This window comes from Eubalaena glacialis, chromosome 14 (genome assembly GCF_028564815.1).
Source record: "Eubalaena glacialis isolate mEubGla1 chromosome 14, mEubGla1.1.hap2.+ XY, whole genome shotgun sequence".
Lineage (NCBI taxonomy): Eukaryota > Metazoa > Chordata > Mammalia > Artiodactyla > Balaenidae > Eubalaena > Eubalaena glacialis.
In genome coordinates, this window is record NC_083729.1 from 73,690,828 (window position 1) to 73,714,251 (window position 23,424).

General features: G+C 36.7%; 1 protein-coding gene across 1 annotated transcript in view; it reads left to right on the top strand.

The window, feature by feature from the left end:
• Positions 1-23,424, top strand: part of LOC133074642 (catenin alpha-2-like) — a 783,943-nt gene that overhangs the window by 139,755 nt on the left and 620,764 nt on the right. The window contains exon 2 of the mRNA XM_061168567.1: positions 5,828-5,934. Coding sequence (XP_061024550.1) covers positions 5,833-5,934 — 102 coding nt within the window. The 5' untranslated portion in view covers positions 5,828-5,832. The remainder of the gene's footprint in view (positions 1-5,827; positions 5,935-23,424) is intronic.

Consider the following 23,424-nt stretch of genomic DNA (forward strand, 5'->3'; position numbering starts at 1 on the left):
GAAGAGAAAATGAGCTGAAATTGAGCAAAGTTAATGGTGGAAAATAAGAAGCAGGACTTTCCCATAGTTAAGCTACTTGATCAGGCCATTTCCATACCCAGGGTACTACCAGGAAGAGTGCTGTATACCCCTCACCGTCTGTTTAGATTTACTCTCTAGGGGTGTTTGAAGTATAATCAGATGCCTCCTTCTCTGTTTTTGTTTCTCAACTTCTACTCCTGCCTGTGATGCATGTACACACATACTCTTCTCAACTATAGAAAAAAGCCCCTCTTACAATAGGGGGCCTGAATATTAGAGGTACCTTCCTTTATTAACAACAGAAAATGAGAACTGCTATTGTATTTTAGATAACATTTTTGGAAGACTTATTTTTGTAGCCCTCAAATAACTTCAAATTACTTAGGAATACAGTTTCTTTGGAAACATTTATTCTCCCTTAAGCGATTATACCTTGACCTTCATTTCTGCTTTCGGTGAACTGAGGGGTGTGACTCTCTCCCCCTGTTACTTTACATTCTTCACAGGGATCACTACTATGGCAGTGATTCTCAGGAGAAAAGGCATCTTCTGGGGAAACTGTCAGAACTTTTGGGGATATCGGGGGTTGGCGCACATGTGGTTTAAAACAAACCCAAATGATTTTGGTATGCCATTTCATTTCCCTGTTAAGAATCGCTTCAAGGCATTGGATCCCCTAAAAAGCATAAGTACCTTTCAGAAAATATGATAATGATTCCAGTGATCATTGTAATAACAGCAGTGTTACTGCTTCTGGTCCCAGGATCTCCACAGAGGTATCCCATATCTTCCTCATCACTGCTTCCCTGCTGGCGTGTGTGGCCGTGGGCTGTGATTACAACAGTGGTTCTCAAAGTGTGATTCCTGGACCAGTAGTATCATCTGGGTACTTATTACAAGTGCAAAAAAAAAAAAAATAGAAAATAAAAATAAAGCAGTTTCTCAGACCCATCCCAGACCTAATGAATCAGAAACTCTCTGGATGGGTTTGTGTACAAAGATGCCCTCCAGGTGATTGTGATACACACACAGATTCTAGAGCCACCTGTTGTAGTTTCCTATTGCTGCTGTAAAAATTGACCACAAACTTAGCAGCAGAAAACAGCACAGATTTCTTATCTTGTACTCTCTGCAGGTCAGAAGCCCAGGTGGACTTGTCTGAGTCCTCTGCTTAGCATCTTACAAGACTGAAACCAAGGTGTTGATAGGGCCGAGTTCCTTACTGAAGGCACCAGAGACGAATCCACTTCCAAGCTCATGCAGGGTTTTGGCTGAATTCAGTACCCAGTGATGGTAGAACGGAGGTCCTTGTTTCCTTGTTGGCGGTCAGCCAGGGCCCTCTCTTAGCTTGCAGAATCTACCCACATTTGTTTTCATGCTTTCCATATAGCCCCATCTAGCAGTGGTGGGTTGAGTCCTTTTCACGCTTTGAATCCCTCTGCCTTCCTCTTCTGCCCTGCCTGACGTCCTTGTCTGCTGCATCTGTATGACTGCCTCTTCTACCAACAGCCAGGAGAAAGCTGTTTTTAAGGGCTCAGCTTTACATTGGGCCCACATAGGTAATCCAGGGTCATCTACCTATTTTCAGGTCCAGTGATTAGTAACCTTAATTATATCTGCAAAATCTCCTTTATGATGAAATGTAACATATTCACAAGGGGTCCAAGGTCATGGGGATGAAAATTCTGTTTACTTGGCGAAACTCATCACAGGGTCTTTCTTTCGGCTTTGCCAGGGTGCTCTGTTGCTCACCAGGTGGCCCAGCCTCACCACCAGCATCCCATTCTTGCCCAGGGACCAAAGGTGGCTAGGGGAAACTGAACTGAGGACCTGCCCTTCCTCACCAGGAAGTGAAGCTGCATTTCCCATGGGTTCCACCTGTGCAGCAGGGCACCTGCCCTTTGTGTCCCTCCTCAGCCCCTCCCTCCCTCATTCTCCAGAAGGGGCTGGCTCCTGGTTTTTCCATTCCTGTCCATATCTCTGCTTTTTCCCATGGTTCAGAAGTACCATGGTGATGCTGGCATAGACCTAAGCCTAGGGATTCTTCTTTAGAAGCAGTAAGCATAGTGCTTATGAGCACAGACCCTAAAGCCAGGCAGTTTAGGTTCGAATTTTGTGACCTTGGGTAACTCTCTTAACTGTTTTATGCCTCAATTTCCCTGTCTGTAAATGGGAGATAATAATAATGTCAGATCATTAGCCAGTGTTATTATTACTTATGGAAGAAACAGTATGATTCAGTGTTTCCAGGCTTGATTCTTGAAATGCTGAAGAAACTTAGAAAATTCTCTCTCTTTTTCATATCTCACTTTTTCAACAAAGCTTTGTTTTAAAACATCTTGCCTTGCAGGGTCTCCATGGGTCCCACCCTGATCGATGTGTTGAACTGGCTAGGGTGATAATCATACAGACAACATGGCAAAGAAGTAAAACTATCACTTTTTGCATATGCAATTATTTCATTAATTATAAGGACAAATTCATAAATTATATAAGGTTATTACCATTTTTGTTTTACAAGTGATGAAACTGAAGCTTAGGTTAAGTAGCTGACTCAGTATCATACATATGGAGATAGGTGAATAAACCCACTATTAGTCATTAACTTCTCATGAATTTGCCTATCAGCCAAAGCTAGCTTGTCTTCCAAGAAAGCCTCACAGAGTTTGTTGGCAGTAGTGCTCAGGATTGGTAAAAAGAGAAATTCATGAAGGGGACCTGAAGCTGGAGTCCTTTGGAGGGAAGGCAAGTTTGGGTGGCCTCCTGGGCAACTAAAAAGCATCCTGGACCACCATTGTTTTGCAAAAGAACAGTAGAAGGAATGGTGAGAGCTCAGAAGGTGGAGGCAGAGGGTTCAAAGACATTTTTTTGCAGGAACATCTGGCAATGGGGAATTTCTGCAGTGAATTATGCATTGCATTAACATATTTGTCATTTGAAGGCACTCCTTGGGATAGGTACCTTGAGAGATATTCTGTTTATCAGGACACTGTCTAAATTAGGAAAGCACATGACCTTTGGCTGCTCATAAGGGAGCTTGTTTTACACTGTTAGTCTTTTTTGTCAGGTTTTGCTTTTTTTGTTGTGAGTGATGAGTGGCTGCTAGCACCTTGACCCATGCCTCTTCCTTACCCCCATGGAGAGAGTCTGAAATTATCTAAGTTATTACCATATAGGTTGTTTTATCACCTTTCATGTGTATGCAATTTGATACTTTTCAAGGAGAATATCTTCTCAGAGATTAAGTAAATTGCTAAGAGCTTGTTCTTGGGCTTGTAAAATTGCGATATATGGATGAGGACAGCCCTGTTGTCTTTTGTTTTTTACAACCCCTGTTTTTCACTCTTTGTGTCTAGTCAATAGTCTAAGTTTCCCTAACCAAAGCAAGTAGAATATGTAATTTTTTTCTTTGAATTTTAATCATTGAATAAAAAGATACATTTTCTTTACACAGAATCTCTTTTGTGGGTAAAACAGTCTGCACGAATTGTACGGATGCATAGTATGGATTTGAGACATGTTCCTTTGGAACATGAGAGGCTGGTGTGTGTGACTACACACTTCATTTGTCCTCTTGCCTTCTTATTTGAGTTGATTTGCTTGTTTCACACAGAGGAATGTGTGGTTTCTATGACTAGGTTTTCCCCTTCAACAGATTAATACCATATAGCCTTTCCTTGCCTTTTGCACTTGAATTTTACCTGTGTCAAAAGAAGTGGCTGAAAGATTGCTCCCCAAAGTAATAAATTTAAGTCCAGTGATTTGCTCAGTCACTCTTGTCCTTTCAGTTTTAGATTCATAAGGCCTCTGACCTTCAGGATCCAAGGCTCCACTCCATCTAACTCTGCTTCTTGGCTCACAGTTGGCTTGAGGTCTTTGTTCAATATCTCCCGTTTTTGCTTCATGCATGCTAGGTTAGTGTCTCTAATGTGAGTGCCCCAGCATTTTTGTTTCTCACTTCAGCATTTTTTGAGTGCCATTTCTTTACAGTAATATATTGGAACACGCCTAAAGATGTTGTGTGCCTTCCTTGGTCCACCAGCTTAGATGCACAAGTGTGCCCGTGTAATAGTGGTGATTCCCTGCACAGTCCCACTCAGTGCCTTTCACTATGGTCTTAAAATGACTTTGCTACTCCACTACTAGTTATCTTTTCCTACAGGACCTCCGTGTGCATCATCGTTATTATGCCATTCATTATTCCATCAGAGCTGGAAAGAGGTTTTCAGGGAACTTCTCAGAGACTTGCAATCATGTGTCCTAAGTACTGGGTTACTTAGGTAGGGCTGGCTTCGGCAGGGATGAAGGTTTCCTGTGTGGATAGAAAGCATCTGGTGTTTTCATCCTTCTACAGCACAGGAAGGTGTGCTGCAGCAGCAGAATTCTCGGCATGTCAGAGCTGCTATGTGGCAGTTGGTAGTGTGAATGGAAAATGTGTAAAGTGCTTTTAGGTTTTTGGAGTACAGGCAGCATATCCGTGCCAACTATTGTTGTTGTGAAGGAACCCAAATCTAAATCGGTCTATATGGTTGGATCGCTATGCTTAGTTTATTTAAAATATGGCATTTAGAGAGAGGTAAAATACCAGCACACTGTGTCTTCGCCTTTTTTTTTTTTTTCCTGAAGCAAATTTGTTGGGAATGTTTGCAAAAGGACTAGCTTTAGCAGGTCAGTAAAGAGACATGTGTCTATTGTGATAGACCTTATTTTTAGTATTAATTCTAATAGAAATAGTCATCTGTATTGATTTATAAGAGTGGAATTGAGTGGGGACATTGATTCAAAAGAAGAGGACAGCTATGAACAGTTTGATTTATGATGGTGTTAAAGCAAGTGATTCAGATTCAGTTTGTACCATCTAAGGTTGCTTGTCCGGTGGGTAGTTGTCAAAGTATATTCAGTAAAGAGCAGTCAGTTTCTCAGTGAGAAACACACCCCTGGCAGAATGTCTAATGTACTCTATTGAGTCCAGGACCATATTGTGTGCCTGATATGTGTGAGGTTGCTACCTGCACACCCGTGGTTCTTAGGTAGGAGAGGATTGTGCTAGAATGCAAGAAATAACCTTGTCAGACACTCACTTTATGGGACACGAGTGTAAATGCTGAGAGTAATCAGCGTGTAAATAGCAGCAAGCTAATTTTCAGAATCACTGCCACTCATTTTGCAAGATAACTTTCCTGATTAAGAGAATGAAACTCAGCTCTCCCAGGGAGCATAGTCTCCTCAGTGGTCAATTATGATGTGAAAAAAAAACAAAGAAACAAGCCTTTCCTTGGGACCTAGGGTCCCTCATCCAGTGGTCGTGATGGGTTTACTGTGCTTCCTGAAAGTCTTTGTTGATCTCCCCAGACTGACTTTGGTGTCCTTTCCTCAGTTCTCCTGTGGCCCTCTCTGTATTCCTTGGTCACAGAACAGGTCACATTGAGGCATAATTGTGGCCGACCTCTTCATTGAAACTATCAGCTACTCGAGGGCAAAAAGTCCAAGTCTTTCCCAGCATATAGCAGGTGGATATGTGTACTAAACACTGAGTGAGTGAAATATTTCAGTGTCAATTGGGTACCAAGAGTTTGTCTAATGTATACAGGTGCCCTCAGGAAATATCCATTTTCAGTCTGAACCCAACATCACTACCTCACATAGTTCTGCTTCTGATTTCCCCATCTCTAACTTTATAAGGTTGGACCAGACAGATAATTTTCAAGTATGCTCTACGTTTTGGTGACTTATTCATTTTGAACCCACAAGGTAACAGATTATTTCTGTGATCATTATTTCTAATGGATAATGTGTGTTTCTGTAGGGAGCATGACTTCGGCAACTTCACCTATCATATTAAAATGGGACCCCAAAAGTTTGGAAATCCGGACTCTAACAGTGGAGAGACTTTTGGAGCCACTTGTTACACAGGTAAGAGATGCTTTGAAATACTTTGTTACATGTGTATATTTCTGTTGGAATTGTATCATGACTTTCCAAAGAATTTAGAAATCCTTAAATGTGAATAAATCATGCCATAAGGCTAGTTACTGAATATTCCTGCTTGAACTGTGGACAGTTTTTTTTTTTTTTTTTTTTTGCCCTATAAGATTTGGAGTGCTTTTTAAAAAACTCTTCATATGATTTTTGAAATTAAGTAGATGAGGTAATTAAAGAGGTGGCTTTGGTGAAGGGGACTCTCATTTGCAGTAATGGATTCAAAGTCTAAATAAATCATTCCTAGCTTACTTTTAGATGCTAGTGCAGTTAGGAAGAATGATATTGGCTATTTAAGAGCAAAGTATATTTATTGAATTACGTTTTCTTTAGTTTACAAGGGAAAATTCGTCATGTCAAAATGATGAAATGTTCCATTTTTATGTTGTCACATTTCCACAAGAGGACTGTTAACAGAAAAAATATCCTTAGGATTTTTAAATTTTAAAAATTAATTTTTGTGTCTTGTGAAGCATATTCTTTGCTATATTAACTAAATTTCATGGAATGTGAAAATTCAAGATTTTAATGGTATATTTGTAGAGAGATACTATGTCAAGTTAAGTAGAGGCCACATACTGGTTTCCTCTAGCTGCTATAGCAAATTACTGTAATCTTAGTGGCTTACAGCATCACAAATTTATTATCTTATGGTTCTAGAGGTCAGAGATCCTAACGTCAGGGTATTGGCAGAGCTGCATTCCTTCTGGAGGCTCTAGCAGAAAATCTATTTCTTTGCCTTTTCCATGTTCTAAAGGCCGCTCTCCTCTTTGGCCCCTTCTTCCATATCAAAAGCCAGCAATGTGGCATCTTCGAATCTCTCTCTGACTCTGACCCCTGCTCTTATCATATCTTATCCTGTCTCCCTCTTATAAGGACCCTTATGATTACATTGGGCCCACTCAGATTCTCTAGAATAATCTTCTCATCTCAAGATCCATGACCAAATCACATGTGAAAAGTCTCTCTTGCCATTTTAGGTAGCATGTTCAGTTTCCAGGGATTAAAACACGGACGTCTTCTTTGGGGGGTCATTGTTCAGTTTACCATAGTCTGCCCTCTGGCCACCGCCCCAAATTCACATCCTTCCCACACAAAACACATTCACCACATCCCAGATCCTCAAAAGTCTCAACTCGTTATAGTATCATCTCAAGACCAAAATCTCATCTAAAACTGATCAGCTTAAAAATTCCAAATCTCATCATCTAAATCATCTCAATTAGGTATGAGTAAGGTTATAGTTATAATTCATCCTCAAGCAAAATTTCTCTCCATCTGTGTACCAGTGAAATTAGAGGACAAATTATATGCTCTCAAAATGCATTGGTGGGACAGGCGTTAAGTTAACAGTTACAGATATTTTCATTTAAAAAGGGAGAATGTGGAAGAAAAAAATGGGTTACCAGTCTCAAGCAATTTAGAAATCCAACTAGGCAAACTCAGTTATATTTCACAGCCTGGGAATAATCCTCTGTGGCTCAAGGCTCTGCCCTCTGGGCCTGGTTCTTTACCCTAAGAGTCATTATTCTTTTTTCATGAAAGATATCACACATTTTCACCTGGATATTTCTTGCCTGTATAATTTTGAGAGTACACAGCGTTTCTGAATTTCATCTTCTCTGGGTTTTTTTTTAAGTCCAGATTGGCAGTGTTTCTACTGATGTAACATTCTTGAGAAACTTGTGGTTCTCTTTTGTAAATCTCTGGGGTTTTCTCTATTAGAAAACAGGCTGCTTCACAGATCTTTCCTGGATAATCTCATCTCCATTTTTGGCCTCTGTGGAAATGACTGAGGGTGTCCATGAATCCCATGCCTAATCTCTGCAAGAGCTCCCTGCATGAATGAACATTCTGAGGTTTTAATCCTTCCAAGGCACTAGCCAAAGGTTGTCCAGGCACACGATTGACTTTTTCTCCAGAGCCACACTTTCCTGAAAGTGAGACCTCTAATTTTAGCACCCCTTGCAATCTGCATAGGCCAAGAAGTTTCCAAATCATTGGGTCCTGGTTCCTTTTAGCTTAATAATTCTTAACTCAATTTGTTTCTTTCCTCTGACACTTTGCTATAAGCAAGAAGAGGAAACCAGGCCACTCCTTCAGGACTTTGCTTGGAAATCTCCTCAGCTAAATATCCAAGTTCATCACTTATAATTCTGATTTCTACGTAATTATAGGGGGTAATTCAGCTAAGCTTTCTGACACTCTATAACAAATATTCTTTTTCCTCCAACTTCCAATAACAAGTTCCTCATTTCCTTCTGAGCCCTCACCAGCAGGGCTTTTAACATCCATATTTTTACGGTCCATTCAAGGTAATCTAGGCTTTTTCTATCATGCTCCTCAAAATTTTTCCAGCCTCTGCCCACTGTCAATTCCAAAACCATTTCCACATTTTCAGGTATTTGTTATAGCAGCACCCTACTTCCCAGAACCAAAATCTTTATGTCTGTATGTTTCCAATTCCTACTATAACAAATTACCACAATCTTAGTAGCTTAAAACAATGCCCATTTATTATCATACAATTCTAGGGGTCAGAGGTCCTAAAATCAAGGTGTTGGTAGGGCCGTTCTCCTTAAGTAGGAAGTTCCTTCCCTCTTTTAGTGTCCAGAGTACACCTGTATCCTTGGTTATGGTATTTTCATCCATCATTATAGCCAGCAGAATAGCACCTTCGAACCCCTCCCTCTGACTTCAGCTTCTACCATCACATCTCCTCCTGCCTCTCTTTTATAAGAACCCCTGTGGTTATATTGGGGCCACCCAGATATTCTAAAATCATCTTTCCATCTTGAGATCTTTAACCTTTATCACGTCTGCAGAGTCCCTTTTGTCATTTAAGGTAATACATTCACAAGTTCTAAGGATTAGGAAGTAGACATGTTTGTTTGTAATTGTTGAAACATTTCATTAGGTTTATGCCCATTTTCCATTTGGTCACGATTCTTGTTAGTGCTATACAAATTTCTTCAGGAAACACCTAATACTGACAGACTCTTAGATTAGGGAGTATGTTGACTACTGAGATTGTGGTCTGTGGACTAAGGCTGATCCATGAATTATTTGTTATTGGTCAGCAGTAAGCACAGAAATTGAGAGTAAGTGCTTTGAAAAATTTATGGCAGTTTTATAGAGTAATTTTATGTCTGTTGAATCTAATGATAAAATTTGGGCTTGTTATTTTATCTTTAAATTTCTTTTGAATTATTTATTTTGTTGTATTTTATAAAAGCTTTGGTTTGTGAACTTTTGCAATAACAAATATATGGCCTTTCATCATAGATAGCTTGAAAAAGACTGGTTTAGGAGATATTTTGGAGTCGGTCCGCTCTGAAATGTAGTTCTGTCAGCTGAGTTATAAAAGCAGATTGCCTTTTCCTAGCCTTGGAATTTTCACTTCAGATTACATGTCAATATATTTAACCCTTATCATATGGAAGAAATGAAACAATAATTAGAACATAGTGCCTGGTGCAATGATTACATGTAGACTCCATTTTTCTTTTTGAGATGGTTATATTATTAGGCTAATACTAGCCATACACCAATACTGTTTAAGTCAGTGAGAAGGATATGAGTGAATGCAGCATGGGCAAGCACAATATTACACGTAAACTGTCTTTTATTTCTTAAAATTTTCATACCTTTATACTTTTGCTCTTGTATTTGACTTATCTAAAGTACAGCACATCTAAGATTACAATTAAAGATTGTAGTCTTTTTCCATATATCTTTCAGTCCAATTATTTAGAATTCTTCTGTCAGATAAAGGTAATGCATTAAAAATATTTATTAAAAATAAAGACAGTTAACTGTCTAATTCATATTTGTTCACATATTACAGTAGAATACTTAAAACTCTTGTTGAGGGCTTCCCTGGTGGCGCAGTGGTTGAGCGTCTGTCTGCCGGTGCAGGGGACACGGGTTTGAGCCCTGGTCTGGGAGGATTCCACTTGCTGCGAAGCAACTGGGCCTGTGAGCCACAGTTACTGAGCCTGCGCATCTGGAGCCTGTGCTCCGCGGCAGGGGAGGCCACGATAGTGAGAGGCCCGCGCACCGCGATGAAGAGTGGACCCCACTTGACGCAACTAGAGAAAAATCCTCGCGCAGAAACGAGGACCCAACACAGCCATAATTAAAAATAAATAAATAAATAAAACACAAACTGACTCACACTCACAAAATTAACTTAAAAAAAAAAAACTCTTGTTGAATTTCACACAGTAACTTAGCACTCTAACTAGTCTTAACATTCTACCAACATCTTCCAATATCTAAATGGTTTACTTTTCTTCCTAGTGTTCCTACACTGATTTAAAAAGAAAAAAAGATTCTCTCAAAAAATGTGACTTTTATGACAGGGTTTTCTAGATACTGTTTCCCCATAATATTATGGCTGTGTTATCAAGATTCACCATTCCCTCCCCTGGAATGAAATCTTAATGACTGATGTGATTGTTAACCCTTGGAGGACATATGAATAAGTAAGGAGAGATAAGAAAATGTTAAATATAAACTCCATGCTCAACATTTAAAGCAAAAGGTGGAAATGAGAGAGAAAACTAAACTAACAAAGGCCCCATATGAATCAAACACACACATACAACTTCTTTATGAATGGAATAAAATTCATTGCTATATTCAGTGACACAGTATGCCCATAGCCTTCCTACAGTTTCTGATAAAGCTGGATAAGGATGAAATAAATACCAGAAATTAAGGAGTTCTCAATAAAATTCATTCACTGTCATAAGAAAAATGATATTAGGAATTTATTGTTGATAAGTATTTAAAGTAGTAAACAAAACTTCTCATTTGTATCATAATGTATATGAGGTGGCATATTTATCATTTACAATGCTGAAATGTCAAGATTCCTTTTGGAAAATGTTTACATTATGGAAATCATGCAATTTCAAGTGAGAAAAGATTCATCTTAGGAATTTTAGACCTTGAAAAAGTTGCCTGAACTTTTATGAATTCAAGAAAGTAAAGATCTTTAATAGGCCATGTTCACTTCATACTTTACGTACTTGGAGCTTCTCTGGCCATCTTCTCTCTCTCCCAGATGAGGCAAGTGAGGCTCTGACAGGCTCAATGTCTGTGTCACACAGCCAGTATCCACATGCAGATGCTCTTAGCCTGTATTTTTCTTGGGGGATGTTGATATTTTGTAACCCAGGGAACACCTTAACATGTTAGCATGTTACTCTTGTTTGTACTGAGCTTCTGTTCATCCTATTAAAATAACATTTCTTTCTCTGAAAAAAAAATAGGCCATGTTCTGTGATACTAAGCTTTTTTAGGAAATGGAAAAATTATATTAGGCAACTTTATTAGGAAAGTAAAAAAATTATTAGGAAATTAAAACACACTCTTAGATAACTCTTAAAAGCAAAGGGAAATTACAAATTATATATGAGTTAATGAAGAAGATGATCTCTTCTTAACAAAATATACATACCCAGTAAAAGCTGTGCTTAGTACAGAATTTTAGCTTTAAATGCTTTTTTTATTAAAGAAAAATTAAAATAAACTAAGTACTCATCTTAAAAAAATTAGAAAAAGAACATCAAAAGAAACTAGGAAATCAGAACTTAATAACAATAAAAACTGGAATCACTAAAGTAGAATACAAAAGTTAAAAGGGTTAAATTAATTCAAAATTTGATTCTTCTTTGAAATGGCCAATATAAATTCTTCAGGGCACAAATTATGGAAAATATATAGAGAAAGTATACATAAGATTATGAAAGGGAAAGCAGAAAGAACTCTAGGAACAAGAGAGATTAAAAGAAGTATAGTAGAATATTACCTGCAAATCTATACCTATGAAACATGAAAACCTAGAGGAAGGGAATAACTTCCCAGAAAGATTGAAATAACCAAAATTTATCTAAGAAGAAGTGGAGAACTGGAATAAGCCATATAAATATTGGAAAGCTGTTTAAAGATCTATTATCAAAAAGCACCAGAACAGATGGATACCTAGCTGAGTATTATCACATATTTAAAGAACTGATAATTGCATTGTCATTTAAAGTTCTGTTTCAACCATAGAAAAAGATTAACAGTGTCTCAATAATTCTTGAAGAATCATAACTTTAATATTAAAAATTCAAGACACTTTAAAATAACTTTAAAAAAAGGACAGTGATAGTTCGATCTCATTTCTGAATTTAAATGCAAAAAAAAAACCCTACATAAAATATAGAAAGTATCATCCAGCAGTATAGCAAAAGTTCAGCATATGTATAACAAAATAAGACTTTTTAAGGAATATAATGATAGTCTATTATCAGGAAACAAATAAAAGTATTTTAGTGGCTCAATAGATTATAACCTGAGACACTAAAAAGACATTTGACAGCATTTTGCAGTCATTTCTAATAAAAACTCTAAATAAGAATAAGATCAAGCTTTTAAGACAAAGGAATATACCATGTAAACATAGGAATAGGACAGATAAAATATTCCTTTTATGATATTATTGTACCATTAAAATTAATATGAGAATAAGGTTAGATGGCCAGATATAGAATAAATATCCAAAAATTAATAGTTTTATCTATGCAAAACAGCTAGAAATCAAAACAGGAAAATATTCTCTTTGTAATTAAAGAATACATAAGGCCAATTATTTTACCTATATGAAATGCACATTAATCTTGTAGATTTTTAATGTGCAATTTTGTAATTATTTCCACACCATTGAAGTAGTGATTACGTATACACAAGCTTTGGAGTCAGGAAGGCTTGACTGTGAATCAGAGTTTGAATAGGTTACTTAATCTCTCCTCATATATAAGCTATAGATACCTCATGGGATTATTAAAGTAGTACATGAGATTGTGCATTGAAGTGATTGGTGAAGTACCTGACAGTATTCTCATAGTACTATCGGTTTGCTCTTAATGCAATGTTCTTTATTATTGGTAGTACTGGCTTGATAGTAATGGCTTTATTACTTGATAGTAATGGCTTACTTTGTAGTAATTAATTGTTATTAGAAAATGGGTGCCATTTATAAAATAGGGTTTCATTGGATATTTTCTTCAGAAAAAAGAATTTTAATGTAGATTTTGAAGAATTATTTGTGTATTGCCTTTAATCAAAGGTAAATAAAGCAGAAACCTCTAAAATTATTGGAAATTCAGCCTTCACCATTTCAGTAAGCTAATGAAGCTTAGGCTATCACAATAGGACAGATTGAAATTTGCTGGAATTTTGTTCCTTATAAAAGATGAATATGCAACTTAAGAAATAGCCCTAAGTATCTGATAAAAGAATACCATTGATGTTTAATGAGCTGTTCTAAATTGGCCTGATGGGGCAAGAACCTCCTGAGAAAAGGAGCTCTCTTTAATCATTTCCAGTATTATTTTCAGTAATGTCCATCGGGCCCTATTAGGTTAGGCTCTAGTGCCTTCTATAGTTAGGTCTTTTAAAATTTTACTCAAAAAGTTAATAATTATCTCAAAAGCTAAATAATTAGAACATCATATACTTAAAATATTGTTTCCAAATTAAGAAATTCAATTTTATACTTTAAAAAATACTTGATTTTCTCCCCGTTTTGATGTTAAATCCTTATACAGGAGTTACCTCTGTGTGACTCACAACAATAGTTAAATTCTTCAGTGCATTTAAAATCAGGGAATCAGATTTAAATTTAAAATCAGAAGATTTAAAGCTGAAAGTGATTGCAGAAATAAGCTGACACTCAGAAATGAAGTAACTTCTGAGAATTAAGCCAGTGTGTGCCTTTTTATGCTATTTCATACTCTCTCTTACACTGTTTACAAAATATTTTATGTATTAATTTACCTAAAGAATCAAAGTATAAAATGAAGTCTCAGTGTACCCTTTTTCCATCTGTCCAGAAAATATCATTATTGAAACTACCATAATTCATGTTTTATTCATGAGATTCGAAGATTAATACATTTGGATGGTTTCCATGGTGATACTACAACCTTACAATAAGTTGATCATTCATCTTTGTCAGAGGATTAGAATTGTATGAAAAGTAAAGAATGTACTAAAAGTAAATGATGGGAACTCCAGTAAGCTTGTTTATTTATTTGATCAAATTTAGATATAGTATGGTTAACCTGTTTCCAAGTATTCTTCTGTTTTTGTTTTTAAGTTATTTTCATACCAATTCCCATTTTAATTTTTGGATGCTATTTTTCTTGCTTTGAAAAATGTTTCAGTTTATCTGTCTTTAATAGAAGTTTTTTGGGTGAATGAATGAATTAAAACACCATAACTTTATTTAAAACCTCTGTACCTTTTCTTGTTAAAGAAAAAAGTAACATGTATTAAAAATAGGATTCGAATACAAGTAATGAGATTATGATTTGCGAATTTACCTTTAAGACGTATATTAATATTTAATTGAAAGTCTATATATATATATTTCTTACTCTTTTAACATCTTTATTGGAGTATAATTGCTTTACAATGGTATGTTAGTTTCTGCTTTATAACAAAGTGAATCAGCTATACATATACATATATCCCCATACCTCCTCCCTGTTGTGTCCCCCATATTTTTATTGTTTTACAAATATGGTTTCATCCATATTAACATATCTTAAATTGCACTTATTTTTTACGTTTGGTACATAAACCTAAAGTAGTTAATTATGTTGGAAGTACTTCTTTGAATTGAAGTCATATGATAGAATTCTTGACAGTTATTGTATTTGTCACTTTTTTTTTTTGGATCTTGATAACATATCGACTTCATTTTTTTTTTTAATAGATCTCTATTGGAGTATAATTGCTTCACAATACTGTGAAGTCCTGTTTCTGTTGTACACCAAAGTCAATCAGCCATATGCATACATATGTCCCCTTATCCCCTCCCTCTTCAGCCTCCCTCCCATCCTCCCTATCCCACCCCTTTAGGTCATCGCAAAGCACCGAGCTGATCTCCCTGTGCTATGCTGCTGCTTCCCACTAGCTAATTATTTTACATTCGGTAGTGTATATATGTTGATGCTACTCTCACTTCGCCCCTGAGGTAGATGGACCTAGAGTCTGTCATACAGGGTGAAGTAAGTCAGAGAGAGAAAAACAAATACCGTATGCGGATGCATATATATGTATTTGTCACTTCTGAAATAGGAATTTAATTAAGTAGTATATAGTATGGAGTTAGATTAATTTCTGTTTTGGGATTATGTTCTAAATTTTGATGTCTGCCACCAGATGAGGCCAGCTGTGTTGGCCAAGTTTTGAAACTTGAGTAATGTGTGGAGTCCTTTTAAACCCGAAACCAAAATCAAAACCAAAAAAATCCTCCCAAATCCTAGAGTGGACTTAAAGTAGTATTACAAACATGAAATTATGTATGCATATATTTTTATTCATAAAGAAATTTACAAAATAAGTACCAAAAACACAAAAACAAAAAATTGAAATTAACGTTAATTTGATGGGTGATGTTCTGCTGACATTAAAGCATTGCATATGACATAGATGTGGTAGTGACTACTTTAGCTCTATGTCTTGTGTTCGGTAAACACTCACTACCATGTGCACGTTTAGGACCAACTACTACAAATCATAACTATTGAGGGCACCATGGCATCATTTCACCTTTTTGTTTTTTTAATTTATTCATTTATTTATTTATTTATTTTTGGGTGTGTTGGGTCTTCGTTTCTGTGCGAGGGCTTTCTCTAGTTGCGGCGAGCGGGGGCCACTCTTCATCGCGGTGCGCGGGCCTCTCACTGTCGCGGCCTCTCTTGTTGCGGAGCACAGGCTCCAGACGCGCAGGCTCAGTAGTTGTGGATCACGGGCCTAGCTGCTCCTCGGCATGTGGGATCTTCCCAGACCAGGGTCTGAACCCGTGTCCCCTGCATTGGCAGGCAGATTCTCAACCACTGCGCCACCAGGGAAGCCCTCACCTTTTTTTTTACCACAAATATACTCACAGTTAACAGGAAGCATCTACCTCTGTTCCCTTCTCATTAGCCCAGGACAATGAAAGTTAAGTTGTAAGACATTGTAATGGTTGTAAAATATAAGCTAACTATATTAAGAATGACACAACTAACTTATTTTCCATCAAAATATTTACTTTCGAAAATTTCTAGTTTAAACACAGTGATTATTTTATGAATGCTAATAAAAGAAATCCCATTTAGTAGAGGATAAAAGAGAAGTTTTAGGTACTATGAAATGAATGCTCTACATACTACCTCAACTTATTAATTTCTTGTTCCTAAGGAAAAAGGAGGTTTGGGGGGTTTTCCTAAGATCACCAATCCTGGTTTCCCTTACATGTAATTATTTGGGGCTCACCATAAGGGTGGTCCAAGCTGCTGAACTAAACTTTCTAAATTACTTTCATTAGAATCTTGTCTTTTATTTGAACAGTCCTCACTGCTCTGGCCTTAGTTGGAGCTCTTCTCATTTGTGTGGAACAGATCACAGATCATCTAGAGCCTCTAAAGAGAAAAGGGAGAAAGGCCCTAATGTTTCTTGAGTAGTTACTAGGTGCCTGATACTATGCTAGGTATTTCCAGAAGTTTTCATTACTCCTTGAGTAAACTTGGTAAAGTCAATGTTATTTTCTCCGATTTACAGATGAAAAAAGGAGAGACTTAGATCACATAATAAAAAAGACCTAAGGTGAATTAAGCAGACTGAGTAGATCTGCAGCTCCTAAGGGATACATTAGCTGAAGATACTGAAGTGGAAGTTGCTAGTACATCAACCACCAAGAATGTATAGAGTGAAAAGGGAAGAGAGTAAAGAAATAAATTGAAGGTGTGGGAAGGGGAGAATTCCCAAGTTAAACAGGCAGAGGAAAGGAAGCAAGCAGAAGATAACCGAGTATAGTTTTACAGTCAGATATTCATTCCTTTTCTTGATGACTTCAGCTGATTCTTTCCCAAACCAGCTGTTTGCTGAGATGCAAACATGACCTAAACAAATTCCTTAACATTCAAATGAATAAGTTAAACTAAAAACCCACTTTTCCTCTTAAATGGTCAGTGCATGTGAACACCTAAACTTAGCAGTAACTCTTTTATTTTGTTTGGCAAAACCTCAAGCCTTAATAGTATTTTTTCTCTTGTATTTTTCCATTTCAGTGAATATAGCTATTTTAAATGGGAAAATGGAATTTAAACCTAATTTAAAAATTAATATCAGAGAAGAATAATGAGTGTTTATGTTTTTGAAACAGGACAATTAGTGAAATCTTATGCATACTGTTTCAAAAATATAAGGGAGAAATTATAGGAGGTTAACTAACAAAATTGCTTATAACTATTTTGGACAATATAGAAATGTTATCTGAACTGGAGACCAAAAAATTCCATTACACCCAGCATGAGAATGCCTAGGAAGTGACAGAATTGCATTTACTGAGGAAGCCCTCAACTAGCAAACTAATTAAAACTTGTCAGAGATCTGAGATAAAGGAGTGGGGCATGTTAACACACCTGCTTTTCCCTTTCTCCTCATCCTGTTGAAAGTACAAAGGTAAGCTTTGTTTTCACACAATTAAGAAGGAAGAAAGCCAAGAAGAGTAACGGAAAATCTAACCAGCTATTTTTCTTTCATTCTGACATAACTCTCAGTCCTTCTTGTAACACGGACATGTTGGCTTCAGTGGCTGTGCCTTCTGTCTTTGCTTTATCTTGTTTCCGTACCTCAGCTTTAAATGTTTCTGTTTTTCAGGGTTTAGACTTGGGACTCCTCTTTTCTTTCTTCTGCATTCTCTCCCCAGGTGATTCTGCCCATCCTTACGGCCTTAGGTATTATCAATATGCTGACAACACTCAAATTTGTATCTTCAGCTCATATCTTTTCACAGCGGCCCATTCTCACAGCCAAGAATTCTCTCTGGTTTGTCTTTCCTCAGATCTGCCCACCTCTCTTCAACTCTTGCTACTAAAGTCCTGATTCCAAACCCAAGTCCTTTCTCACCACAACCAATGTAGTCACTTCCTGAATAATCTGCCAGTCTCACTTTTGCTCACTTCCTTGACACTCTAACAGCAATCAGAGTGATCATTGAAAGCAGTGTATAATTTGACCATATCGTTCCCCTGCTTAAGACTGTGCCCTTGTTTTCATTGCATTTTAGGATAAAATTAAAACTTCTAACCGTGTCTTTACTTGTGCCCCTGCTACAAACTAGTACTACAAACTACTACATCTAGTCCTTGTGGACCTTTAATCATCATGCTCAAGCCACAGAGCCCTTCTTTCAGTTTCTTGGATGAACTGAGTTCTTTCTTGCCTCAGCGCCTTTGCACAAGCTGCTTCCTCTGCATAGGATGATGCCAACCTTCTAATGCTGTGACTGGATCCCTCGCACCTTTCAGGTCCTGTCTAATCATTTCCCTGACGTCACAGAGGACTTTCCTGACTACCCTTTTTTTCTTTTTTTAAAGTACATGCCTCTTGCCCCACCTTCTCTATGCTTTATCTGTTTCTTTCTTTCAGAGCACTTACCACTATCTGTAATTGTCTTATGTGTTTCTTTGTGTGGCTTTGCCTGACTCCTTCACTAGGTGGAAAACTCCATGAGGACAGGGATGATGTCAGTCTGGTTCACACATATATTCCCATTACCTTTGAATTGGAAAATGTTTGATAAATATTTGTTGATAATTAAATAAACACTCTTCCTTAAAAAGAAATGCAGTGTGTATATATTCTTTGCCTGCCTCATTCTTGCAAAATTAGTTAGTAGTAAAACGTAATTATATGTTGCAGTAGTTGTTTTATGAAATGTTGACAACTATAACAATTGTTTGGGATTTCATGGACGAAAATATTCATGAGCTTTTTAAGAATGTATCAATGTTTTGATACCTAGTGACCAAATTAAGAAATAATGTTTTGGTTTTTTGTAGTGAAATTTGTAATATTTTATCTTTATAGTAAAAGGCATAGTACTCATGTATAACATACATATTGCATATGTATATTTGTATATGTACATGTAGAGAAAATTAATGTCTTTCACATTGCCAGTAAATGAATTTTTATATTTTCTTTAGAAAAATAATTTTTCTTGTCCTTATGTTCAATTCAACCCACCCTCTTAATTATCAATGTTCAAAGGGATTTGTGGGCTTTAAACATAATGCTGGACACAACAAACTTCATTAAAATTTCTCAAAATGTTACAAACTTCCCATTATTCAAACTGGCATTTGAATATAGGTACCCTACGCAGCCATTATCAGTCTTGTGCCACTAAGTTGACTATCCTAATAAGTTCTCCCTTGACTGCCTGCTGGTCACGGTTGCCAAATTTAATAAATAAAAATTCAGGGCACCCAGGTAAATTTGAATTTCAGATAAACAACAAATCATTGTGTTGTTTGTCCCATGTGTAAGTATAAGTATGTCCCATGAAATATTTGAGACATACTTATACCAAAAATATGTGTTGTTGTTTTATTGTTCTGAAACAAGAATTGATTTCATTGCTCGTTTGTAAATTCTAGATAATGTCTCAAGTGATTATGTTAGCAGAGTAGGAAAGAATAAGCAGAGTTTGTCAGTACTGTTTTCTAGAACAATTTTTGACCACTTTAAATTAAGTACAAATTCTTCTGTAAGACCTTTTCTTATTTATCAGTTTGCTCCTTTTCTTATCACTTCTGTCTGAATGTCTACCCTCAATCCAGAAAGAACTTCTTTCAATCTCTAGAACTCTGTGGTGTCTCATTTCACATGTGCTTGGAAATTCTCTTCCTTTAGACTGGCTGGCACCCAGGCATCCTTCAGTTCTTATCCTAGAGGTTGCCTTCTTCAGCTTTTTTGTTACCCACGAAACTGGGGTAGGTCTCCACTGTATTCCTAAAGTATGCTTCACTTCCTCTGTCATGTATCATCCTGCAGTATTATAATTCCTGGTTCTAGTGTGTGTGTGTGTGTGTTTTAGTATGCATGTGTGCTTGCGTGTGTTGTCTTAATTACCCACAAGACCATAAATTTCATTCTCTGTATATCCTTGTCTTGGCCTGGTATGCAATAGTGATGTGGTAAATTTTTGTTGAGTGACTAGAAGAATGATGATTTCTTTGCTGACACAGTAAGTACCCTCCATACTTAATGAGAATCTTTCTTCCTCTCTTGCTTTTGCTCTCTCACTCTTCACTAAGGCAAGAGTCCAAGCTAAATAGAACTAAGATACAGTTTTCTGGAGCAACTCAATTGTAATTATGTGTTAGGTTACACTGTCTTTTAAAAGTACGTTTTTTAAAACTCTAATTCAAAAAGATACATGCACCCCAGTGTTCATAGCAGCACTATTTATAATAGCCAAGACATGGAAGCAACCTAAATGTCCATCGAAATGCGAATAGATGAAGAAGATGTGGTATATATATGCAATGGGATATTACTCAGACACAAAAAAGAATGAAATAATGCCATTTGCAGCAACATGGATGGACCTAGAGATTATCATACTAAGTGAGGTAAGCCAGACAAAGACAAATATCATATGATATCGCTTATATGTGAAATCTAAAAAATTGATACAAATGAACTTATTTACAAAACAGAAATAGACTCAAAAGACATAGAAAACAAACTTATGGTTACCAAAGTGGATAGCAGGGGTGGGGAGAGATAAATTAGGAGTTTGGGATTAACATATACACACTACTATATATAAAATAGGTAAACAACAAGGACCTGCTGTATAGCACAGGGAACTCTACTCAGTATCTGGTAATAATGTATAATGGAAAAGAATCTGAAAAAGAATATATATATATAAAATAATATATATATAAGAATATGTATATACATATATACGTATATGTATAACTGAATCACTTTGCTGTACACTTGAGACTAACACAACATTGAAAATTAACTATACTTTCATAAAAAATAATTTTAAAAAGTATATTTTAAAAGATTAATGAGCTTAGGAGAATGTCATTTCTACTGGTCAGTCTTCTTACTGGTGATTTTGTGCTTTATCATCCTATGAGTATTGATAATTGTTGCCATATTATTATCTGGGCTTTGAAAAATAAAGGGAAAGTAGAAAATATGCTTGATTTTTTAAGATCTCCTGCAGCATGGTAGTTAAGTTTAAAAATGAAAAAAAAAGTGTAGAAAGTACTTGAATATGTTGTTAATGCAAAACATAGCTATTGTAAATGTACTATGGAACCCTGTGGTAATGGCTGAGATGGTAATTCCGTCCTAAACTGCAGTTTTCAATGCCTAATTTAACATGAACTCTCAATTTACACTGTTGACGGAAACTTTCCAAGCTTGTTTTCATCCCCGAGGGGAATTTTATAAAGAGATGAGACAAAATTCCCATAAGCTGACTTATTCAAGCATGGTAAAAATGATTTTCACCAGTATTAAAAACTTTGGAATATTTTGGTGGCTCATACAGTTTTAAATGGTTTCCAAACTTTATCCTTTACAATGAGCGTGTTTCCTCAGAAAGGACAGGCACAGGTATTAAGCAGGTAGTTTAATAAGGTATTCCAAAATTTAAAATAGCTAAACATCATAGAAAATCGACATTTTAATTGTGCAAAATATTTTCTTGTTCAGTGTGGCTAATATCAGACCACTTTGGTAGATAAATACTGAAAGGAAGTCAAATTTAGTTTATTCTCTTTTCTAAACTACTCTATATCAATAGATAGTGAGTTTGTTAATAGCAGATGACTGATTTTGACTTCATGGACTGTTTTTACTATAGTAATTTGTATTTTTGTCTTCATTCTATTTATTATCAGTTTTTCCCTATTCTCTTAGATACCCATAAACCATTAGCATCTGGTTATTGTACTTCGTGTGTGCTTCCTGGAATTGTCATCACTATTAAGATTGTCACAGATGATTAACCACACACATATGGATGATACTCAATAACTGCTGATATAGGAGAATTTCAGATGTTGCTTTAAAATTCTTTACATCAAGACTGAGCTGGGTAGCAAGGTGATGAGGTAACTTTGGAAGTAAGAAATATTAGGTAATAGAATTTTAAAAAGTTTACTTGTTAAGATGTCTTTAAAATAGCTCTAGTATGATTTGAATGTCATGGCAGATCCCAGGGGCCTGTTTACACACCTGTTTCTTCTTCTCTCTGTGCTCAAGACTTGACTATTCTCCCCAGCCTCACTTGTAGAGAGGTGCAGCCATGGAATGTGAGTGGAAGAGAATCATGCCACTCCCAGTCCTGACCCAGTAAAGCCCTCTTTCTAAGGCTTGAGACAGGTGAGTCCAGTAACTGTAGAAACGACATGTGGAAGCTGGTTGAACCAGAAGATGGAAGGATGCTGGAACTCTGAATCACTGCTTGGAGTACCCAGTCTGAACAGTGGGCCTGGGTATAGAATGGGAAGGGTCATCCATTTTGGACTTGATGTTCAAAATTCTATTGTGTTAAGCCACCAAAATTTTGAGTATATTTGTTAAAGCAAGGAGCGTTAGCTAAACTAACTTCTTCAGTGCTATTAGAGACACCAGAATAATAGTCTTATTTAAAGTAGATATTTATTTCTCACTTATGTAAAAGTCCAAAGTAGACCACCCAGGGGTGAGTTACCCTGATCCACAAGATACTGCAGGGATTCAGGGATTTACAATGTTGTTTAGACATCTTGTCATGTATCATTCCCTATGGTTTGCTCTTTGTGGTTCAGGACACTCATCACCACATATCCATCTCTGGATATCCACCACATATCCAGACATATCCATGTCTCAGCTAATCAAAGGGGAAAAAAAAGAAATAGAGTATGTCCTTTCTTTTAAGGGTGAGATCTGGGTATCACATACATTTTTTTTTTTTAACATCTTTATTGGAGTATAATTGCTTTACATTGTTTTGTTAGTTTCTGCTGTATAACAAAGTGAATCAGCTATACGTATATATATATCCCCATATCCTGTCCCTCTTGCGTCTCCCTCCCACCCTTCCTATCTCCCCCTCTAGGTGGTCACAACAAAGCACCAAGCTGATCTCCCTGTACTATGCTCCTGCTTCCCACTAGCTATCTATTTTGGTAGTGTATATATGTCAATGCCACTCTCTCACTTCGTCCCAGCTTACCCTTCCCACTTCCCATGTCCTCAAGTCCATTCTCTACGTCTGAGTCTTTATTCCTGCCCTGCGCCTAGGTTCTTCAGAGCCAATTTTTTTTTTTTTTAGATTCCATATAAACGCATTAGCATACAGTATTTGTTTTTCTCTTTCTGACTTACTTCACTCTGTATGACAGACTCTAGGTCCATCCACCTCACTACAAATAACTCAATTTCGGTTTCTTTTATGGCTAGGTAATATTCCATTATATATATGTGCCACATCTTCTTTATGCATTTATCTGTCGATGGACACTTAGGTTGCTTCCATCCTGGCTATTCTGCTTCCATGTCCTGGCTATTGTA